Source organism: Falco cherrug, chromosome 5, assembly GCF_023634085.1.
Source record: "Falco cherrug isolate bFalChe1 chromosome 5, bFalChe1.pri, whole genome shotgun sequence".
In the NCBI taxonomy this organism is placed as follows: Eukaryota; Metazoa; Chordata; class Aves; order Falconiformes; family Falconidae; genus Falco; species Falco cherrug.
This window is the reverse complement of record NC_073701.1, coordinates 77,976,678-77,999,393: the sequence shown is the minus strand read 5'-3', so window position 1 is coordinate 77,999,393 and position 22,716 is coordinate 77,976,678. Positions and strand designations below refer to the sequence as shown.

The 22,716-nt window shown below is 63.4% G+C and overlaps 3 protein-coding genes across 7 annotated transcripts in view; all 3 read right to left on the bottom strand.

Moving 5' to 3' along the window:
* Window positions 1–741: 741 nt before the first annotated feature.
* On the bottom strand, window positions 742–16,941 carry RUSF1 (RUS family member 1). The gene is given in 16 exon segments (XM_055711987.1): window positions 742–1,000; window positions 1,354–1,431; window positions 2,624–2,785; window positions 3,637–3,707; window positions 3,810–3,867; window positions 5,517–5,577; window positions 5,580–5,760; window positions 6,663–6,733; window positions 7,207–7,308; window positions 8,367–8,472; window positions 9,682–9,714; window positions 10,088–10,133; window positions 11,950–12,064; window positions 12,483–12,560; window positions 13,324–13,599; window positions 16,921–16,941. Coding segments are annotated over 16 exon segments (1,584 nt in total). The 3' UTR covers window positions 742–875.
* A 1,384-nt stretch (window positions 16,942–18,325) lies between these two features.
* Window positions 18,326–22,716, bottom strand: part of LOC129736145 (ferritin, higher subunit-like) — a 42,229-nt gene continuing 37,838 nt past the window's right edge. For 3 of the 4 annotated variants that reach the window (XM_055711085.1, XM_055711083.1, XM_055711084.1), the window contains exons 2-5: window positions 19,894–20,011; window positions 19,535–19,681; window positions 18,894–19,019; window positions 18,326–18,663 (exon numbers count right to left, since the gene is read on the bottom strand). In XM_055711085.1, the coding sequence (XP_055567060.1) occupies window positions 18,487–18,663; window positions 18,894–19,019; window positions 19,535–19,681; window positions 19,894–19,995 (552 nt within the window). In that variant the 5' untranslated portion in view covers window positions 19,996–20,011 and the 3' untranslated portion in view covers window positions 18,326–18,486. Of the gene's footprint in view, window positions 18,664–18,893; window positions 19,020–19,534; window positions 19,682–19,893; window positions 20,199–22,716 lie in introns of those variants that run through there. The other variant, XM_055711082.1, reaches the window with a different exon arrangement.
* BAX (BCL2 associated X, apoptosis regulator) lies at window positions 20,748–22,266 on the bottom strand. Of its 2 annotated transcripts, XM_055711090.1 has the most exons (6): window positions 22,190–22,266; window positions 21,936–21,987; window positions 21,702–21,863; window positions 21,490–21,622; window positions 21,160–21,258; window positions 20,748–21,069 (listed from the first exon to the last, which is right to left on the bottom strand). In XM_055711090.1, exons 1-6 carry the CDS (start codon window positions 22,236–22,238, stop codon window positions 21,004–21,006), a joined length of 561 nt encoding a protein of 186 aa, XP_055567065.1. In that variant the 5' UTR covers window positions 22,239–22,266; the 3' UTR covers window positions 20,748–21,003. The 2 variants fall into 2 exon arrangements, with proteins under 2 accessions (XP_055567065.1, XP_055567066.1); XM_055711091.1 differs by lacking the exon at window positions 21,702–21,863.

Sequence of the window (22,716 nt, the reverse complement as noted above, 5' to 3'; positions counted from 1 at the left end):
AGCTTGAAATGCCCCAAAATGAGCCAAAAACACCCCAAAAATGAACCCCCCAAAATGAGCAAGAAATGCCCCCACATGAGCCCCAAAAAACCCTCAAAGGAGCCCAAAAAGGACCCAAAAGAGCCCAAGTTTCTTGAAAAGGCACCAAAACGTCTCAGAACCACCAAATTCCACCAAAATGTCTCAAAATCCCCAAAGTTGCCCCAGAATCTCCAAATTCCCCTCAAATGCCCCAAATACCACCAAAAATGCCTCAAAATCCCCCAAATTCCCCTCAAATGCCTCAAAATTCCCAAAATTGTCTTGAAATTCCCAAATGTCCCTCAAATGCCCCAAATTCCACCAAAAATGCTTCAAAAAACCCCAGATTGTCCCCAAATCCCCAAATATCCCTCAAATGCCCCGAAGTCCACCAAAAATGCTTCAAAAAAACCCAAATTGTCCCCAAATATCCTTCAAATGCCCCAAATTCCACCAAAAATGCTTCAAAATCCCCCAAGTACCCCTCATAATCCCCCAAATTGCCCTGAATTCCACCAAAATGCCTCAAAATCCCCCAAATACCACCAAAATGCCTCAAAATCCTCCAAATTCCCCTCAAATGCCTCCAAAGTCCCCCAAATGCCTCAAAATCCCCAAATTCCCCTCAAAATGCCTCAAAATCCCCCAAAATGTCTCAAAATCCCCCCCAAATCACACCAGAACCCCCCACCTGGCCCCAAACCGCTGGGAAACGCCTCATCAGCAGAATGTACATTTTTACAAATAATGGAAAAATGGTTTTTTGGACCCATTGTCAAAAATATGCATTTTGGCCCTTCCCCTGCCCCATTTTGGGCCGATTTTGGGTAAATCCGGAGCTGGGTGGAGCCGGTTTACTGAGGGTGGGGTGAGGGGCAGGGCTTGCCTGAGGCCCCACCCTCTGACCCTGCCCACTCGAGCTGCCATTCATCGGGGGCCAGGAGGTGCCGGTGCGTCTCCCAGCCAGCGGCCGTCAGCCCTGCGGGACAATGACGTCACAGGATGACACATGTGCCACCACACGCCACCAGGTGTGAGGTCACATGGTGACACGTAGCAACAGGCACAGCAGGGTCACGGGGTGACATGTGATGACACAGGGTGGTGGCACATGACACACATGACGTGATGTCACTGGGGGGGGGCTTGGAGGTCACACGCATGATGTCACAAGGGCATCCAACGACAGGTGGGACCCAGATAGTGACATGTGATGATAGCAGAGGTGACAATGTGTGACATCACAAGGATGCACGCTGCCACATGTCATGACAAGCAACACAGTGATGACATGTGATGACACGCAATGATGACACGCGTGATGACACGTACCACGCAGGAAGGCGGGGCCAAGCGTGCGCCACAGGCGGGAGCTCTCAGCCACGACTCCCCACGGCACCATTCCCGGCGCTGCGGGGGAGGGACACCCCGTTACTGCCCCATGGACCCCAAAACCTCCCAGGGTCCCCCCAAATCCCTCCAAGACCCCCTGAAACTCCCCCAGGGACCACAGAACCCCCAAGGAACCCCTTAAACGGTCCCTAGTGTACCCCCAAATGCCAACACCCCCCACTGTGCCCCCAAACCACCCCAGGGCCCCCAAAACCCCTGCGGAGACCCTCCAAACTGAGACCAGACACCCCCAAACCACCCCAGAGACCCCCAAACACTTCCAGGAACCCCAAAATCCACCCAGGGTCCCCCCAACCCCCCCAAAACCCTCCAGGGACCCCCAAACCCCTCCTAGGGATCCCAGACTCCCCCCCAAGAAACCCTCTAAACCGTTCCTAGGGGACTCCCAAAAGCACCCCAGGGTACCCCCCAAACTCCTCTAGGGACCCCAAACCCCTCCCCAAGACACCCAAAAACCCTCCAAACCACCCCAGGGACCACCCAGATCCTCCTGGGGACCCCAAGACCCCTCTAGGGCCACCCCAAAGCATCCCAGGGTCTCCCCAAATCCCCTAGACCCCAAAACCCCACCGGGGACTGCCCAAACCAACCCCTGACACCCCCAAACCACCTCAGGGCCCCCCAGCTCCCCCCTAAACACCCCTAAACTGACCCCAGAGACCCCCCAAACACTTCCAGGGACCCCAAAACCCATCCTGGGTCCCCCTAACCCACCCCCGCAAGACCCTTAAACCCCTCCAGGCAACCCCAAAATCCTCCTAATGACTCCAGACACCCCCAGGAACCCCCTAAACAGTTCCTAGGGATCCCCTCAAAGCATCCCAGGGTCCCCAAAAACCCCTCTAGTGACCCCCAACCCCCCCTCCCAGAACCCCCAGGACCCTCCAAACCACCCCAGGGACCCTCCTAGGCACCCAAAAACCCCTCCAGCCCTCCCTCAAACCAACCCCAGGACCCCCCAAAATGATAATAATCCCAGAGGCTCCCCCAAAGTCCCCCCTAGGACCCCCCAAACCACGCTAGCCCCCCTCAGACACCCTAGGGACCCCCAAACCCCACCCCAGAAACCCCCTAAACTCTACCTACGGTCCCCCCAAACCCCTCCATGGCCCCCCCAAAGCATCCCAGGGTCCCCACACTCCCCCCCTAGGGACCCCAGATCCCCCAGGGCACCCCCCAGACAACTCACGGCAGTGGCGCAGGCGGCGTTGGAGCGGGCGCAGGGCAGCACCCATGGGTGCCCCCAGGGGCAGGTCAGGGCCCAGCAGCTCCTCCAGCAGCAGGGCCTGGGCACAGGCTCGCAGGGGGGTGTCAGGGGGGGCCCCCTGCCGTAACCCCACCCCCACCCACCCTAGTAGGGGGTGGGGGTCACCTGGATGGCTAGGTCCCTTCCTGGGTCCCTCCCAGGCACATGGGTCCCTGTGACCAGCCCCTCCCTGGGGTCCCCTAGGATACCCCAAACCCCAGATGCCTGGGTACCTGGGAACCCACCCACCCACCTGGGGAGCTGAGACCCACCCCCACCCACCTGGGTCCCTGGGATGCCCCCCAATCAACCCCAGACACCTGGAGCCCTGGGACCCCACCCCTCTCGCAAACTCAGACTCCTGGGTCCCTGGGAGCCCCCCACCCACCTAGGGCATCCTCTACTGAACCCCGGGTCCCTGGGACCCCCCAACCACCCACCTAGGTCACTGGGACACCCTCCACCCAACCCCAGAAGCCTGGATCCCTGTGACTCCCGTTCACCCACCTGGGCCACTGGGACCCCCCTCCACCCAAACCTGAACATCTGCGTCTCTGGGATGCCCCCACCCAACCAACCCCAGGAGCCTGTGTCCCTGTGACCCCCCACACCCATACGACACGCCCTGGGACCCCCACCCAACCTACCTGGGTACCCCCCAGAAGCCTGGGTCCCCGGGACCCCCCCCACCCATGCCACACATCCAGGGACCTCACCCACCCACCTGGGTCACCCCTGGATGCCTGGGTCCCCGGGACCCCCACCCACCCTGGGGACACCTGAGTTTCCCTCGGATCCCTGGGTCCCCGGGACCCCCACCCCCCCCCGGGGCACCTGGGTCCCGGCTGGACACCTGGGTCCTGGGACCCCCACCCACCCCGGGGACACCTGGGAGCCCCCCAGACACCTGGGTCTCTGGGACCCCCCACCCACCCAGCATGCAGGGGGGGTCCCACCTTGGGAGGGCCGCAGCACAATGATGTAATCCTCGGTGCCACATTCCAGCGCCTTCTTGAACTCTGCTTCGCTGCGGGGGAGTGGGGGGCGGGAAAGAGGGGAGACTCGGACACCGGGGTCCCCCCCTTCAGACGCTGAGGTTGTCCCCCCCTGGACACTGGGGTCCCCTCACCTCTTGACCAGCCGGTGCAAGGGGGCACCCAAATGGAGGTTCAGGCGGGTGCTGAAGCCTGCGGGGACAGCGGGTGACATCAGAGTGACATCAGGGTGATGTCACAGGGTGACACCAGACACGGACACAAATGGGGGTGTACACAAAGTGATATGGGGGGATGACACCAGGCGAGACCAGATGACACTGGTGACACCTGGTGATGCTGGGTGACATGGGGGTGACACTGGGTGGCAGTAGGGGACATCAGGGAGCACTGGGTGGCACCAGGTGGCATAGTGGGGTGACAACAGGTGACGCTGGCTGACTTAAGAGTAACACTGGACAACACTGGGTGACAGTGGAGCGACACTGGGGGTTGCTGGGTCACATGGAGGTGACACCAGGTGACACTGGAATGATACCATGGGGTGCTGGGTCACATAATGCTGACACTGGGTGACGCAGAGATGACACCAGATGATGTGGGGGTGACACTGAACAACGCTGGGTGACAAGGGTGACACTGGGGGTTGCTGGGTCACATGCAAGGTGACACTGGGTGACACCAGGCACCACTGGACAATGCTATATGACACAGGAGTGATACTGGGGGCGTGGGGTAACACAAAGGTGACACATGGGTGATGCTGAGTGACATGGACAGCTGGGTGACACCAGGGGGTGCTGTGTGACATGAGGGTGACACCAAGCAACATTTGGCTGATGCTAGGTGACAAAGTGACACCAACTGACACAGGAAGTGACATGGGGTGACACCAGGTGACACTTGGCGACAGTGATGCTGGGTGACATAGAGGTGACACAGGGTAACACCAAGTGATGGCGGGGATGGCAGCAGGTGACACTGGGTGACACAGAGGGTGACATCAGATGACTGAGAGTAACACTGGGTGATGTGGGGTAACACCGGGTGACACAAGGGTGACCCAGTGGTTACACTGGAGAACATGTGGGGTGACATGGGGGTGACAACGAATTACATGGGGTGACATTGTGTGACATGGGGTGACATCAGGTGACACCTGGGGGTTAGCAGGGATGGGTGACCCACAAGGGGGGTGACACTAGGATACAAGGATGTGTGACACCAGGGCGGTGGACAGTGACAAAGGGTGGGTGACACCAAGAGGAGGGGGGCACGGAACAGAACAACAGTGAGGGATGATGGTGGGGTGACACCTGGTGGCTGTCAAGAGGTGGGTGACATGGGGAGGTGACATCGAGGGGGAATGTGACACAAGGGGAGAACGTGACACGACGGTGACACGACGGTGACACAACAGTGGGTGACACTGAAGGATGACACGAGCGTGCGTGACACCAAGGGGTAACACAGGGGAGGGGGGTGGGGGGGGGTGGGGCGGAGGGGGGTGTGTGTGCCACCTAGTGGGTGTCAGAGGTGGGTGACATAGCAAGGTGACACTGAGGGGAAACGCAACACATGAGGGTGACACCAGTGTGGGTGACACCAAGGGGTAATACTGTGGGAGGGGCGTTGACACAGTGGCAAGGGGGTGACATCTGGGGGTGACACAGTGGTGGGTAACACCAAGCGATGACACCGGGGGGGGTGACACCAAGGGGTGACACTGGGGGAGAGGGGTGTGACACAGGGGCAGGGGGTGACACCTGGTGGGTGCCAGGGGTGGGTGACATGTGGGGGTGAGTGACACAGGGGGTGACCCCAAGGTGCCTGTGACTCACCGGGCAGCAGGGGGCTCACGGGGGTTGACATCCTCGGGGCTGGGGACGTTGATGACGCCTCCGTCCTCCCAAATGGGGCGGTGGGCCAAAGCCCCCACCCCCCCGGACCACACCCCTCAAGGCCCCGCCCAGGGCGAAGCGCAGGCGGGGCCGGTTGAGGGTGGGCAGGCACAGGGCCCCCACCGCCCCCACGTTGGCACCCAGGTGGGTCACCAGCAGCAGCGTCACCACCAGCCCGGTCAGCCTGGGCCCCAAAAACTCCCATCAGCCCCTGGGGCACCCCCCAAAATCCTATCAGTCCTTGCGGGAGGGGGGGGAATCCCATTAGCACATGGGGCACCCCCAAAATCCCATCACCCGGGGGGGGGGGGGGGGGGAACTCCCATCAGCCCTGGGGGCAGGGGTGCAAAACCTCCCATGAGCCCCTGGGGGGGCCCCAAAAACTCCCAAGAGGTCCTGGGGGAGGAGAAACACCTCCCATCAGCCCCTGGGGGAGCCCCAACATCCCATCAGCCCCTGGGGGTGCAAAATGTCCCATCAACCCCGGGGGGGTGGGGCACAATGTTCCATGAGCCTTTAGAGGATCCCAAAATCCCATCAGCCCCTGGGGGAGCCCCAACATCCCATCAGCCCCTGGGGGGGGGCAAAAACTCCCATCAGCCCCTGGGGGGCGAGCAAAATCCCATCAGCCCTGAAGCGGGAGGGAGAAAAGTCTCCCATCAGCCCTGGGGGATGGCCCAAAATGTCCCATCAGCCCCTCGGCAGGGGGGGCGGGGGGCAGGGCAAAAACTCCCATGAGCCTTTAGAGGACCCCAAAATATCCCTTCAGCCCCTGGGGCATCCCCAAAATCCCATCAGCCCCCTGGGTAGCAGCGTGTCAAAATGTCCCATCAGCCCCTGGGGGGGCTTCAAACTTGCCCAGGAGCCCACACCCAAACCCCGCCCCCTCTCGCTAAGCCCCGCCCCCTCTCTTTGAGCCCCACCTCCCCATGAAGCACTAATCCCCTCCTGGAAACCCCGAGGCCCCACCCCCTCTCTTTAAGCCCTGCCTCCCCATGAAGCACTAATTCTCTCCCTGAGCATCCCAGAGGCCCCGCCCCCTTTCCCAGAGGCCACTCCCTCTTCCCAGCATGCCCCGGGGCTCACCATGGCCGCCCCTCCAGCAGTGGCAGCAGCAGCAGTGCCAGCAGCAGCCCCGCCCCGTTCACCAGCGTCTCCTGCCCAGTCCCACCAGTACACACCAGTAACACCAGTAACCCCACCTCCTGCCTCCCACTGCCCCCAGTACAGCCCAGTTGCCCTCCCAGTCCCTCCCCACTGCCCCTATCCCAGACCCTCCCAGTGCTCCCAGTACAGCAGTTGCCCTCCCAATTGCCCGCTATCCCCTTGCAGTCCCTCCCAGTGCTCCCAGTACAACACAGCTGCCCTCTCAGTCCCTCCCAATTGCCCCCAATCCCCTGCCAGTCCCTCCCCAGTGCTCCCAGTAACACCCAGTTGCCCTCCCAGTCCCACCCCATTACCCTCAGTTCTTCCCAGTGCCCCCCATTCCCCTCCCAGCCCCTTCCAGTCCCTCGCAAAGATGTCCCAGTCCCCGATCAGTCTCTTCCAGTACTGTCCCAGTCTCTCCCAGTCCCCCCCAGTGATGGCCCGGTCCCACCAAGTTCCCCTCCCAGTCCCTCCCAGTGCCCACCTGGCTGCTGTCCTTGGCGGCCACGTCGGCCATGTTGTCCCTCCGCGCCTGGTGCACAGCCAGTGCTGCCCGCGTCGCCCCACCTGCCACTCCCACAATGCACTGCGGCAGGGGCACCTGCGTCACCCACTGCCTCCCAGTGTCTGCCAGTATCCCCCCAGTGCATTCCAGTGTCCTCCAGCATCACCCCAGGATCCCCCCGGTGCCTCCCAGTATCCCCAAGTATCACCTGTCTCCCAATATCCCCTAGCATCACCCCAAAATCCCCACACTGCCTCCCATTATCCCCAGCAGCACCCCAGTATCCCACCAGTACCTCCCAGTATCACCCCAGTGCCTGCCAGTATCCACAAGTGTCTCCCTGTACCCCTCAGCATCACTCTGTGCCCTCCAGTATCCACCAGTATATTCCCAGCACCTCCCAGTAATACCCTCAGCAGCATACCCAGTGCCTCCCAGTAACCCCCAGCATCACCCCTATGTCCTCTAGTGCCTTCCAGTATCCCCCAGTATCTCCCTAGCACTTCCCAGTATTCTCACAGTACCACCCAAATGCCTCCCAGTATTCCCCAGCATCACCCTGTGTCCCCCGGTATCTCCCCAGCACCCTCTAGTATCCCCCCAGCACCTCCCACTACTCCTGCACAATCACACAAACTCCTCCCAGTATCTCCCAGCATCACCCCAATGTCCCCCAGTATCCCCCCAGCACCTCCCAGTATTCTGGCAGTATCACACAAATGCCTTCCCGTATTCCCCAGTATCCCCCCAGCAGCTCCCAGTACTCCACAAGTACCACCCAATTGCCTCGCAGTATCCCCCAACATCACCCCAGTGTCCCCCAGTGCCTTCCAGTATCCCCTCAGCAGCTCCCAGTATTCCCACAGTCACTCAAGTACCTCACAGTAGCCCCCAACATCACCCCAGTGTCCCCCAGTGCCTTTCAGTATCCCCTCAGCAGCTCCCAGTATTCCCACAGTACCATCCAAATGCCTCCCAGTATCCCCCAGCATCATCCTGTGGCCCCCAGTATCCCCCCCAGCACTTCCCAGTGCTCCCACACTGTCACTTAAATGCCTCCAAGTACCCGCCAGCACCACCCCGTGTCCCCCAGCGCCTCCCCCATCCGCTGGGGGCGGGGAAGGGGGGCGGGGCATTACCTTGACAGCAGCCGCCAGCGTCAGGAGGGCGGGGCCGATGGGGGGCCAGGCAGGCGCCAGCAGCTCCAGCACCAGCGCCAAGTCATTGAGCACGTCAGCAGCCAGCCTGGGCGGGGCCACGCACGTGAGGGGGGGCGGGGCCGCGGGGAAGGGGGGGGCGGGGCCGCGGGGAAGGGGGGGCGGGGCCGCGGGGAAGGGGGGGCGGGGCCGCGGGGAAGGGGGGGCGGGGCCGCGGGGAAGGGGGGGGGCGGGGCCGCGGGGAAGGGGGGGGGCGGGGCCGCGGGGAAGGGGGGGGGCGGGGCCGCGGGGAAGGGGGGGGCGGGGCCGCGGGGAAGGGGGGGGGCGGGCCGCGGGGAAGGGGGGGGCGGGGCCGCGGGGAAGGGGGGGGCGGGGCCGCGGGAAGGGGGGGGCGGGCCGCGGGGAAGGGGGGGGCGGGGCCGCGGGGAAGGGGGGGGCGGGGCCGCGGGGAAGGGGGGGGCGGGGCCGCGGGGAAGGGGGGGGCGGGGCCCGCGGGGAAGGGGGGGGCGGGGCCGCGGGGAAGGGGGGGGCGGGGCCGCGGGGAAGGGGGGGGGGCGGGGCCCGCGGGGAAGGGGGGGGCGGGGCCGCGGGGAAGGGGGGGGCGGGGCCGCGGGGAAGGGGGGGGCGGGGGCCGCGGGGAAGGGGGGGGCGGGGCCGCGGGGAAGGGGGGGCGGGGCCGCGGGGAAGGGGGGGGCGGGGCCGCGGGGAAGGGGGGGGCGGGGCCGCGGGGAAGGGGGGGCGGGGCCGCGGGGAAGGGGGGGCGGGGCCGCGGGGAAGGGGGGGGCGGGGCCGCGGGAAGGGGGGGGCGGGGCCGCGGGGAAGGGGGGGCGGGGCCGCGGGGAAGGGGGGGCGGGGCCGGCGGGGAAGGGGGGGCGGGGCCGCGGGGAAGGGGGGGGCGGGGCCGCGGGGAAGGGGGGGCGGGGCCGCGGGGAAGGGGGGGGCGGGGGCCGCGGGGAAGGGGGGGGCGGGGCCGCGGGGAAGGGGGGGCGGGGCCGCGGGGAAGGGGGGGCGGGGCCGCGGGGAAGGGGGGGCGGGGGCCGCGGGGAAGGGGGGGCGGGGCCGCGGGGAAGGGGGGGCGGGGCCGCGGGGAAGGGGGGGCGGGGCCGCGGGGAAGGGGGGGGCGGGGGCCGCGGGGAAGGGGGGGCGGGGCCGCGGGGAAGGGGGGGGCGGGGCCGCGGGGAAGGGGGGGGGCGGGGCCGCGGGGAAGGGGGGGGCGGGGCCGCGGGGAAGGGGGGGGCGGGGCCGCGGGGAAGGGGGGGGCGGGGCCGCGGGGAAGGGGGGGGGGGCGGGGACTCACCGCCACTGCTTTGCCTCACAGTCCAGGCGGGTCCTGCAGGTGGGGGGGGGGGCCAGTATCTACCACTAAGTCCCACTGACACCTCCCATTAAGGCCCAGTAGCTACCAGTAAGGCCCAGTGCCACCTCCCAGTAAGGTCAAATAGTTCCCAGTAAGGCCCAAGTGCCACCTCCCAGTAATGACCAGTAGCTCACACTAAAGCCCAGTAGCTACCAGTAACACCCAATACCTACCTCCCAGTAATGCCCAGTGACTCCCAGTAACACCCAGTACCACCTCCCAGTAGGGTCCAGTAGCTCCCAGTAATGCCCACTGCCATCTCCTAGTAAGGCCCAGTTGCGCCCAGTAGCTCCCAGCACAGCCTCCCCATGCTCCCAGTACACTCCCAGTGCATCCCAGTGCTCACCCCTGGAGCCAGGCGAAGGCGATGCGTGTCACCATCCCCACCCCATCTGCAAGGGCACCAGTTTGGGGTGAAACTGGGCAACTTTGGGTATGGGGCAATTTTGAGGGTGAAAATAGAGGATTCTGGCTACAGCAGGATTTTGGGGTGAAACAGGGATATTTGGGGTGCAGGGGTTTTGGGGTGAAAATGGAGGATTTTGGGTGTGGAATGTTTGGGGTAAAATTTGGGGTGATTGGGTGTGGGGGCATTTTGCGCTGAAAATGGGGGATTTGGGGTGTGGAGTATTTTGGAGTGAAATTTGGGGATTTTGGGTGCGGGGGCATTTTGAGGTGAAAACGTGAGGGTTTGGGTGTGAGGATGAAAACAGAGGATTCTGAACATGGGGAGGTTTGGGGAGAAATCAGGAGTATTTTGGGTTTAATTGATTTTGAAGTAATATCAAGCCATTTTGGGTGATAGTGAAAAATTTGGGAGATGGACAATTTGGGGTAAAAAATGGTGAATTTTGGTGCGGGGGGGAATGAAAATTAAGGATTCTGATGTGTAAACTACAGCAGTTTGGTATGATAGAATTCTGGGGTGAATATAGTAATTTTGGAAAGACTTTGGAGTAAAATTGAGGGATTTTAGTTAAAAAGGGATTTTTGGGGTGAAACCAGGGGGTTTTGGTGTTGCCAGAGCAGGTTTTGGGGTCAAACTGGGGGATTTTGGAGCCAAAGGGGGAATTTGGGGATTAAACTGGTGGGGTTTGGAGGTGCTGGAGAAGACTTTGGGGTAAAACTGGGGGATTCTGGGGTCGCAAGGGGTTTGGGGTGAAAATGGTGGATTTTGGAAACGTTCTGGGGTAAAATCAGCGGATTTTAGTTAAAAACAGTATTTTGGGGTGAAACTGAACAATTTTGAGGTCCTAAGGGGGATTTTGGGGTGAAACTAGGGGATTCTGGCATTACCTGAGCATACTTTTGGGTCAAATTGAGAGATTTTTGGTTAAAAAATAGGTTTGGGGATGAACTCGGGGAATTTTGAAGTAAAACTTGAGGATTTTGGGGGGCAGCTTTGCATTCTGGATTACAAAAAGGATTCTGGGGTTAAACTGGGGGGAAGGGGGTACCAAAGCATATTTTTGGGTCAAACTGGGAGATTTTGGGGTCCAGCTGGGATTTAGGAGGGGAAATGGGGGATTTGGGGGTTGCTGGATCAGATTATGAGCTAAAACAGGCACATTTGGGTGATTCTGGAACACATTTTGGGGTCAAACTAGGAGATTTGGGGTGTAAAAAAAGATTTTGTGGTGAAAAATGAGATTGGGGGGGCACTGGGGCTAACTTGGGGGTCAAACTGGGAAATTTGGGGGTTAAACTGGGAGATTTGGGGGTCAAGGAGGAGAATCTTGTGGTAAAATTTGGTGATTTTGGGGACAGGTCTGGCTTTTGGATTCCAGCTAAGATTCTGGGGCGAAAATTTGGGGGTTGGGGAGTGCTGCATCAGATTTTGGGGTGATATTGAAAGATCTGGGGGGTTCTGGAGAACATTTTAGGGTCAAATGGGAGCTTTTGGAGTCCAAGAGAAATTTTTGGGGTCAAAGTAGTGAATTCTGGGGTGAAACCGGGGATGCCCAAGCAGATTTGGGGGTAAAACTGAGGAATTTTTAGATTCAAGACAAATTCTGGAGCGAAAAATGATTTTTTCGCAGGTGCTGAAACTGATTTTGAGGTCAAACTGGGAAATTCTGAAACAAAAGATGGGCTTGGGGGTCAAACAGATGAATTTGGGGGTAAGACTGGGAGATTTGGGGTTCAGCCATGGATGTGGGGGCCAAGGGTGGTTTTGGGGTGAAACTGGGGGGGGTTGGGGTTACTCACCACGTAGCACCCAGGTGAGGGTGGCCCCCGTGACAGTGGCAGCGCTGTCCCCCACCCCCACGGCCTGGAGCACTGCCCGGGTGGCCAAGGCACCCGTCAGGGTGCTGCACAGCGCCTGCCCAGTGTTCCCAGTTACCTCCCAGTTACTCCCAGCCCATCCCGCCTCCCTCCCAGTTCCCTCCCCATCCCTCCCACTGCCCTCCAGATCCTCCCAGTAACCCACACTAACCACCCAGTCCCTCTCAGTGTCCACCTGCCCAGCCCACCCCCATTCCAGTGCCCTCCCAGCCTTTCCCAGTACCCCCCAGCCGCTTCCCAGTGCCTCCTAGTTACACGCCAGTGTCCCCCAGCCCATCCCAGTGCCTCCCAGTTACCACTCAGTCGCCTCCCACCAACCCCCTGCACACCCACCTCTTTCCCAGTTAACTTGCCAGTCCCTCCCACTGGCCACCAGGTGCTTCCCAGTAGCCCACAATCCCCTTCCAGCACCTCCAAATCCCTCCCAGTGCTCCCAGTACCCCTCCCAGCGGCACCTGGAGCGCATCCCAGCACTGGTACTGGAGGTAATCCGGGCTGACACTCTCGGGGTACCCCTGGGGCAGCAGCACCCGCTGGAAGGGAAATGGGGTGGGGGGAGATCAGGGACCCTGGGACCCCCCCAAACCCACTCAGCCCCCCTGACCCTTGCAGCACCCTAGTATTCCCTCAAGGACTCCCCAGGTCCACACCTAACCCCCCCAGACCACCAACAGCCCCCCCCCCCCCCAGAACCCCAATCCCCCTCACAGGATTCCCCTAAAACTCCTAGACCCCCCTCAAAACCCAAATACCCCCCCCAGACCCCCAACCCCCATCCAGGACCCCAGGATCACCCCAACGACCTCCTCAGGTCTCATTACCCCCACCCAGGACCCCCTGGACCCCAACAGCCTCCTCCAGAACCCCCCAGCCCTCATTAACCTCCCCAAGACCCCAACAGCACCCTCAGGTCCCCCCCAAACCTCATTATCCCCCCCCCCCTCAGAACCCAAATAATCCCCCCGGGCCCCAACACCCCCCTAGAAGCCCAGTACCCCCAGCAACTCCCCCAGACCCCTCCAAGACCCAAGTACCAACCCAATGACCCCCCCCGGACACCGACAGCCCCCCCAGGACCCAAACATCTCCCTCAGGACACCCCCAAACCTCATGATCCCCCACCCCGAACCCAAATAACCCCCCAGGACCACCCTCCCCAGACCCCGTTATCCCCCTCAGGACCCCAACAGCCCCCCGCAACACCTGCCAGGACGCCTGTATCTCCCCCACGACCGCCCCCCCCGAACTCATTAGCCGCCCCCCGGAGCCCAAAGGCCCCCCCAGGCCCCCCCTCACGGCGGCAGCGCGGCGCAGGCCGGAATGCGAGCAGGCGCCGGGGGGGACGAGGCGCTGGAGCCCCCCCCCTGGAATCCCCCTGGTACCGGGCGGCTTCGCGGGGACCCCACAGCTCCCGGCAAAGCGGGGGGGGCGCGGAAGGGCCGGGGGAGACACGGGGCGGGGCTGGCCACCCCGGCCCCGTCCCGCCACCCTCCGGCCCCACCATTCCGCGTCGCCGCGTAAAGGGGTCGGCTCGCTTCCGAATGGCGGGCTGGGCTGACAGTCCTCAGCTCTCTATGGTCTCTATGGGGCGGGCTGGGAGGGCGGTCCGCCAACTCTATGGTATTCGGCGTGGCGGGCTGGGAGGGCGGTCCGCCAGGTCTCGATGGTATTGCCCCAGTCCTTCCCAGTGCCCACCTGGCTGCTATCCTCGGCGGCCACGTCGTGCTTGGTACACGGCCAGCTCCGCCCACCACCCCCACAATGCACTGCGGTGGGCGACACCCGCAGCACCCAGTGCCTCCCAGTGTCCCCCAGTGTAAATCCAGTGTCTCCCAGTATTCCCCAGCATCACCCCAGTACTCCACCAGTACCTCCCAGCATCCCCTGAGTATCCCCCTAGTGCCTCCCACTATCCCCCCAGTGTCCACTAGTACCTCACAGTATCCTCTCAGCACCTCCCAGTATCACCCCAGTGCCTCCAAGCAACTCCCCTAATGCCTCCCAGTATCTCCCTAGTATCCTCCCAGTGCCTCCCAGTAACCCCCAGCATCCTCCCAAGTGCTGCTCAGTATCACCCCAGTATCCCACAGTATCCTCCCAGTGCCTCCCAGAATCCCCTGGGCACCTCTCAACATCATCCCAATATCCCCCCAGTGCCTCCCAGCATCTTCCAGTATCCCCCCAGTGCCTCCCAGCGTCTTCCAGTATCCCCCCAGTGCCTCCCAGCGTCTTCCAGTATCCCCCCAGTGCCTCCCAGCGTCCTCCAGTATCCCCCCAGTGCCTCCCAGCGTCCTCCAGTATCCCCCCAGTGCCTCCCAGCGTCCTCCAGTATCCCCCCAGTGCCTCCCAGCGTCCTCCAGTATCCCCCCAGTGCCTCCCAGCGTCCTCCAGTATCCCCCCAGTGCCTCCCAGCGTCCTCCAGTATCCCCCCAGTGCCTCCCAGCGTCCTCCAGTATCCCCCCAGTGCCTCCCAGCGTCCTCCAGTATCCCCCCAGTGCCTCCCAGCGTCCTCCAGTATCCCCCCAGTGCCTCCCAGCGTCCTCCAGTATCCCCCCAGTGCCTCCCAGCGTCCTCCAGTATCCCCCCAGTGCCTCCCAGCGTCCTCCAGTATCCCCCCAGTGCCTCCCACTGTCCTCCAGTATCCCCCCAGTGCCTCCCACTGTCCTCCAGTATCCCCCCAGTGCCTCCCGGCATCCCTCCAGTATCCCCCCAGTGCCTCCCGGCATCCCTCCAGTATCCCCCCAGTGCCTCCCGGCATCCCTCCAGTATCCCCCCAGTGCCTCCCGGCATCCCTCCAGTATCCCCCCAGTGCCTCCCGGCATCCCCTCAGTGCCTCCCAGCATCCCTCCAGTATCTCTCAGTATCCTCCCAGTGCCCCCCAGTATGCCCCCAGTGCCTGCCCCTCACTGCAGTCTGGCAGAACTGCAGCCAGCTCTAACGAGAAGCATCCCCTGAAGCCGCACGCGCACCCCACCCTAGCTGGGCCATCCCAGGTGGCTCATCCCACCCTGTCATCCCATCATCCCACCCCATCATCCCTCCCCACCATCCTGCCCCGCCATCCCGTCCCGTCATCCCACCCTGTTCCAAGAAATTTCCGGATTATGACAGAACCTGAGGACACCCAGCCAGGAACCTAAGGACACTGGGCCAAGAGGCTGAGGGTGCCAGACCAAAAGATGGAGGACACCAAGACAAGAGCCTGAGCACACCCAGCCCAGAGCTTGAGTACACCCAGCCAAGAGGCTGATGACACTGGACCAAGAGCCTGAGGACGCCTGGCCAGGACCCTGGGGATGCCCAGCCAAGAGGCTGATGACGCCAACACAAGCCTGAGTACACCCAGGCAGGACCCTGAGGATGCCTGGTCAAAAATCTGAGGACGCTGGACTAAGAGCCTGATGATGCCAAAACAAGAACCTGAGGACACCCAGGCAGGAGCCTGAGGATGCCTGGTCAAAAGTCTGAGGACGCCAGGCCAGGAACCTGAAGACAACAGACCAAGAGCCTGAGGACCCCCAGCTAAGAGCCTGAAAGCGCCCAGCCAAGACCTTGAGGACACCGGGCCTGAGGCTAAGGACGCCTGGCCAGGACCAAAAGCCTGAGGATGCTGGACCAGGAGTCAAAGGATGACAGATCAAGAGCATGAGGATGCCAGTGCAAGAGGCTGAGGACACCTGGCCGAGAACTTGAGGACACCGGGACCAAGAGCCTGAGGACCCCCAGTTTAGAACTGAATACACCCAGCCAAGAGCTTGAGGATAATGGACCAAGACCCTGACGACGCCCAGCCCGGAGCCTGAGGACACCGGGCCAAGGGCCTGTAAGCACTCATCTAAGAACCTCAGGACATCTGGCCAAGAGCTTGAGGACACGGGAACAAGAGGCTGAGTACACCTGGCCAGGAGCCTGAGAACACCGGGCCAAGAGTCTGATGATGCTGAGACAAGAGCCTAAGGACACTGAGGCAGGAGCCTCAGGACACCGGACCAGGAACCTGAGGACACTCAACTAAGCTTGATGACACCAGAATAAGAGGCTGAGGACACTGGGCCAGGACCTTTAAGACACTGGACCAAGAGCCTGAGGATGCTCGACCAAGAGCCTGATGACGCCAGGCCAGGACCCTGAGGATGCCAGGCCAGGAGCTTGAGGACTCCAACACAAGAGCCTGAGCACACCCAGACAGAAGCTTGAGGAAACCCAGCTGAAAACCTCAATACACCTGGCCAAGAACTTGAGGACACCTAACCAAGAGCCTGAGGATGCCTGGCCAGGACCCAGTGGACACTGGACCAGAGCCTGAGGACACCAGGACAGGAGCCTGAGATTGCCCAGTTGAAAGCCTGAGGACGCAGGAGCCTGAGGACGCCTGACTGAGGACGGTCATTAGTCTAAGGATGCCTGGCCAAGAGCGTGATGATGCTGAAACAAGAGCCTGAGGACACCAGCCAGGAGCCTGACGACGCCAGGCCAGGATCCTGAGAGTGCCGGACCAAGAGCCTGAGGACCCTCAGCTTAGAGCTGAATACGCCCAGCCAAGAACTTGAGGACACCAGGCCAAGAGCTTGAGGATGCTGGACCAAGACCCTGAGGATGCTGATCCAAGAGCATGAGGACACCAGATCAAGAGCCTGAGGACACTCAGACAGGACCCTGAGGACACCGGGCCAAGAGGCTGAGGATGCCTGGCCAGGAGCCTGAGGACGCCAGACCAGGAGCCTGAGGATGCCCGGTCAAGGGGGCTGCAGCAACAAGGGTGGTCTCAGGAGGCATCGTGATGGGGTCACAGCACCATCAGAGGAACAAAGGAGGAACCTGATGGGAGAAGAAACTGGAACCAAAAAGCTACTGAGTGCTGAGGAGCACAGCAAGGGGCTCAGGACACGGGACCAGAGTAGAGTCGTGGACCATCGTGTCCCATCACAGATGGCAACCAACGTTCTGGACCAGCAGCCCGGTGCCCAGGACCACAGCCCCCATCACAGATGGTAACCAGTGTGCTGGACCAGCATCCCGGTGCCGGAGACCACAACTCCTGGCATGGATGGCAACCAGTGTGCTGGATCAGTGCCAGGGACTACAGTTCCTGGAACGGATGGTGACCACTGTGCCACAGCAGCAGTCTGGTGCCAGAGACCACCGCTTCTGGCACAGATGGCAACCAGTGTGCTGGACCAACAGCCCAGTGCTGGAGACCACTGCTCCCAGCATGCCAAACCAGCAGCCCAGTGCCCACAGCCCCCATCATGGATGGCGACCAGCATGCTGGACCCGCAGCCCTGTGGCAGAGACCACCACTCCCCATCATGGACGGTGACCAGCGTGCAGGGCAAGCAGCCTGGTGCCTGGAGACCACCAACTCCCGGCACAGATGGCAACCAGCGTGCTGGACCAGTGGCCTGGTGCTGGAGATGACCGCTCACTCCTAGCACAGATGGCGACCAGCATGCTGGACCAGCAAACTGGTGCCTGGAGACCACCAACTCCTGGCACAGATGGCAACCAGCATGCCAGACCAGCAAGCTGGTGCTAGAGACCAGCACGGACAGTGACCAACATGCCAGACCAGCATTCTGGTGCCCAGAGACCACCACTTCTGGCACGGGTGATGACCAGCATGCTGGACCAGCAGCCTGGTGCCAGAGACCACAGCTCCCAGCATGGATGGTGACTGGCATGCCGGACCAGCAACCTGGTGCAGGAAACCACTTTTCCCAGCACCGACACTGACCAGTGTGCCTGACCAGCAACCCAGTGCTCAGGACCATCGCTCCTGGCATGGATGATGACCAGTGCTGGACAAGCAGCCTGGTGCTGGAGACCACCAACTCCCGGCACGGATAGTGACCAGCACGCCGGACCAGCAACCTGGTGCCCAGGACCACAGCCCCCATCATGGATGGTGACCAGCGTGCTGGGACTGCAGCTCCCGTGTGCTGCAGGATGTGGCCCTCCCTGCACCAGTCCCACCATCACATCCTCCGGCAGCCACACGTGCTCCCCAGTGGCCACCATCCCCCACCCCCGCCTGCCCTGGCACTCAGCTCCCACCCAGCCCCATGGGGGCTTCAGGGGCTGTAACATCCTCCTGCCCCCCCCCCCAGCGTTTTCCCAGGGGTGCTGCTTGCAGAGGAGTGCCCCCTCCCCCATCCCTGCTCCCTCCATGTCACCCCCACAACCAGGGGACAGGATGGGCACAACCTCAGCCAGCCCTCAAACTGCTGGGGGGGTGGGAGGGGGGGGGCAGAGAGTGGGACCCCCCATGGTGAGGGGAGGTGTTCAGAGGAGGCAGAGAAAGGGGCAAAGACAGACCCTTTATTGGAGTCATGCTGGGGGGGGAGACCCCCAGCAGGTGAGCCCCCTTGGATGGGGCGGGGGGGTTGCAGGGTCTGGGGAGGGGGAGACCTGGGAGGGGGGGTCCCAGGGGTCCGCCCGTTGCTGGCGAGGGGGGGGCGTTCAGCTGCGCTCTTCCAGGCTGAGGCGGTCGAAAAGGTACTCGGCGAGCCCAGCGGGGGTCTCCCCCGGCCCCCCGGCCCCCCCGGCCAGGCGGCGCAGGTTGGTGAGGTGGTCCCCCAGCACCTTGATGGCCTTCACCTGCTCGCCCAGGTAGTGGGACTCGAGGAAGTCGCAGAGCTGTGGGGAGAGGGGAGTCAGGGGGGCTGGGGGGGCAGGAGGGGCAAAGACCCCCAGGGGACACCCCAAGGGAAGCGCAGGGGTGAGACCACTGAGTCCAGGTGGAGACCTGGGGGGAGGGGGGGGGGGGGGGGAAGAGGGGCTGGGGTAAGGACGCTCAAACACAGCGAGGACCCCTCAAGGTTGGGGACCCCCCCAGGGGTGTTTCAGGGGGTGGGGGGGTGACTCACGTGGGGGTCCCCCTTCTCAGAGGCCAGGCGGTGCAGGTCCAGCAGCGCCTGGTTCACCGACTTCTCCAGCTGCAGCGCCGCCTCCAGCGCCTCCAGCGCCGAGCCCCAGGCGTCACGCTCCGGCTTCTGGGGGGGCACGGGGAGGCACGTGTCCCACGCGGCCCAGGCATGCCGAGGGGCGACACCCCCTTCAGCTAGGGCACCCCTATGCAGCTGTGCCCCCCCAACACCCCCCCAAGCAGCTGTGCCCCCCAAATTCAGCCCAAGCACCCCGAGGCAGCTGTGCCCCCATACACACCCCGTGCACCCCAATGCAGCTGTGTCCCCCAAATTGCAGCTGTGTCCCCCAGAACCCCCAGGGCCGCTGTGTCCCCCCAAACGCACTCCAATGCAGCCCAAGCACCCCAATGCAGCCGTGCCCCCCAACAACCCCCCAGACTGCAGCTGTGCCCCCCAGCACCCCCAAAGCAGTTGTGCCCCCCAAAACGCAACCCAAGCATCCCAAAGCAGCCGCGCCCCCCCCAAGCACCCCCATGCAGCTGTCCCCCCCCCCCCAACCCAAGCACCCCCAGCATCCCCCCGCAGGTGTGCCCCCCCCCCCCCCCGCAGGTGTGCCCCCCCTCGCCCTCCCAGCCCCCCACCTTGACGTCGTGCAGCAGCACGCGCCCCCCGCGCCGGCTCTGCAGCCGCAGGAGCCCCTCGGCGTGTTCCCGCTCCTCGTGCGACTGCGCCAGGCAGAACCGGGCCAGGCGCGGCAGCGCCACGTCGTCCCGCTCGAAGTAGAACGCCTGCGGGAGACCCCCCCCACCCCCGGGTGAGGACCCCCCCACCCCACCCCGCTCCCCCGGGGGGCCCCCCCCCCGCCGCGCGCGCGAGCCGCCGCGCCCTCCCCTTATCTCCCTCCCGCAGGCGGCGGCGCCCCTGGGATGTAGGGGATGGGGAATGAGGAGGGGGGGAGGGGAGGGTTGGGGGGTTGTCTCTGGAACCCATGGGATCTTACCATGGAGAGATAGACGTAGGAAGCGTGGAGCTCCATGTTGGCCATGCGGTTGACGGCGGCTTCGCAGTCGCGGTGGTAATTCTGGCGGATTTGGGAATCCATGGCGGAGGGATGGATGCAGGGATGGATGGATGCAGGGATGGATGGATGGATGGATGCAGGGATGGATGGATGGATGCAGGGATGGATGCAGGGATGGGAAGAGCCGGTTCCGTTCAAGCACTGTTGAAGCGAGAACGCGGCTCTGCCCGCACAAAGCCCCGCGGGGGGTTTATATCCAACCGCCGGTGGGCGGGGAAAAGGGGGGGGGAGGCCCACGAGCGCGTGCTCTCCCCCCCCCAGCCCCCAAACATCGCGGGGGGGGGGGGCCTGCCTACCCCTCCTCCTGCCTTCGCATCCCTTCCCCAACCAGCCCCACCCCCTCTTCCCCCCCACAAGCTGGGGAAGGGACCACATCAGCCAGCATCCCCCCTCCCCCCAAGCCCCCGCCTCTTCCCCTCCCCGGAAGAACCCAGGCGCCCGGGCGGGGTGGCCTTGGCCCTTGTCCCTGTTTGTCACACGGTCCGAGTCAGCATGACTGGGCAAGAAGGCGGGGGGGGGGGGTCGGACACTATGTCCCTCTCCCCTGGGGGGGAGGTGAGGGCTGCCCCGGGGGGAGGAAGCAGCTCAAGGGGACCCCCAGCTCCCTCCTAGCCTGGGGGGGGGGCATAAGGAGCCCGGGCGGGGGGGGGGGGGGGGGGCAGAGCTGAAGGAGCAGACCTGGGGAAGTTGGGGACGGGGGTGTCTTGATTTGGGGGGGGGGGGGGGGGCGGTCAGTGCTGGTGCTGACCCAGTTGGTGAGGCTGCAATTGGTTGTTAATTCGAGTTTAATGAACGAGGGTTAAGGGGGGGGGGAAGGCAAAGGAGCTGATTCAGCCCCGGGGGCCATAAAAGAGGAACCTGGTCCCACAGAGATGCTGAGTCGGGGGTTCTCCAGCCCCCGACACGGGGAGGCGGGTGTGTCAGGAAGGACGGGGGGGGGGGGGGGGGGGGGGATGAGGGGGGGAGGTAGTAGCCCCCCCCCTCCCCCCTTCCCCCCAGGACCAAGCTCCTCCCTTCAACCTTTACTTCTCAGGGGCCCCCCCCAGCACGGGGGTTCTGGCTGGGTTGTGGGGGGCTGTAGCTGAGAATAGAGCCCTGCAAGGAGAGAGGGGAGGGGGTCATGGGGGCGGGGGGCAGCCTCAGACACAGTCCCCCCGCCCCCATGGGGCTAACCCCCATCCTCACCCAGCCGCCCTGGTGCTGGATCCAGGTGGAGAGGTGCCGCTGCAGGAAGGATACAGCCCAATCCAGGATGGTCCGGAGGGGGTGGTCACCCCACAGCGCCTGTGGGGACCTGGGTGTCACACTCCCCCTCCCCCCAGCATCAGGGACCCCCCCCACAGGGGGCCTGGGTATCCCCCCCCCAAGGGGTTTCCAAGCCCCCCTGACCCCAACCACCCCACTACCTCTGGATGGGGGGGGGGGACGGGGGACAGGACGGGGACTCCCTTCACCCTCCCTTCCCCCAAGCCCCCAGTGTCTGGGTACCCCCCTCCCCCCAGGCCCCAGCCCCACCTGTCGGACCACCCGGTAGGTGACATAGAAGAAGACGACGACCCTCCCCCAGTTGATGCCATCGTGGAAGAGTTGCTCGGAGACCTCCGCCAGGGTGGGCAGGGGGGGGCGGCCAGCCAGGGCCCCCACCAGGCTGGGGACACGGGGGACAGTAGTGAGGCTGGGGGAGGGGAGGGGGGGGGGTAGCTGTGGTGCACCCCAAGGGGTCTCACCTGTTCAACTCGGGGTCCTGGCTGAGGTGCCCCCAAACCCGGAGGACAGCTGCCCTCAGCGAGGCCACGGGGGGGGTCGCATCCCCCCCCTCACCCCCCAGCTCCTCAGGGGGCACCTGCCGGGGCAGCCCCCTCTCCTGCTCCAGCAAGCTGAGAACAAACCTGGGGGGGGGGGGGGGAAGATGAGGGGGGCCCTCCCCCAGCCCTTGGGGCAGGGGGATCCCCCAGACTCACCCCCGGAGCACGGCACCCCCAATCCGCACAATGCAGGAGATGCTCTTGGCACCTGGGGGAGGGGATGGGGGGCACATAGAGGAGCGAATGGGAAGCCACCCCCCCAGACCCACAGGTGACACACCCCCCCCCCCGAACCCCTAGAAATAACCCAGGTATCCAGCCCCACCCCCCATCTACACGGCTAAAGTGAAGCGAAAGTAGTTCTGCTTCCCCACCCCCCCGCACACCCTCCCCGTATTCCCCCCCCATACCTGTCTCCCACGGGATCTCCAGGAGTCCCCCACCCTCCTGCCCCTCCATCCTGCACCCCAGGACCCACAGGGCTCCCCTCCCCCACCCCACCATGGGCAGGGCAAGGCCACCTCCCTTGGGGCCCCACAAGGGGATTTCTGGAGGATGGGTGTGTGTGGGTGTGTGTCACGATAGCTGGGGGGGGACACGACACACGACGACAGGGACAGGCTGGTGGCCTCAGCCTGAGACGAAGCGGCACGCAGCTCCGTTTCCCCTTTATTTCCAAACATCAAAATACCCGAAATACAAAACAAGGTACAAAAAAAAAAAGGGGGGGGGCGGGGCACGGGGGGGCAGGGAGGGGACCAAAGAAACACAAAAGAAAACCAGGAGGAAGGCAGGGCCCCCCCAGCCAGAGGGGGGGTCCCCCATTACATCATCGTGTAATGACGTCATCGTGTAATGACGTCATCATTTCATGACGTCAGCCCAAAGAGCACGGGGGTGGGGCGTGTGTGTGGATGTGTCACTCTGCCCCTGCCTT

Bases quoted from the DNA above. Each gene is read 5' to 3' on its own strand.
- BAX (XM_055711090.1), bottom strand. From the start codon at position 22,238: ATGGAGGGGCAGGAGGGTGGGGGACTCCTGGAGATCCCGTGGGAGACA. The intron at 21,864-21,935 runs GTGAGTCTGGGG...CCCCCCCCCCAG, and splicing joins GGGGGTGCCGTGCTCCGGGG to GTTTGTTCTCAGCTTGCTGG. The intron at 21,623-21,701 runs GTGAGACCCCTT...CCGTGTCCCCAG, and splicing joins CAGGACCCCGAGTTGAACAG to CCTGGTGGGGGCCCTGGCTG.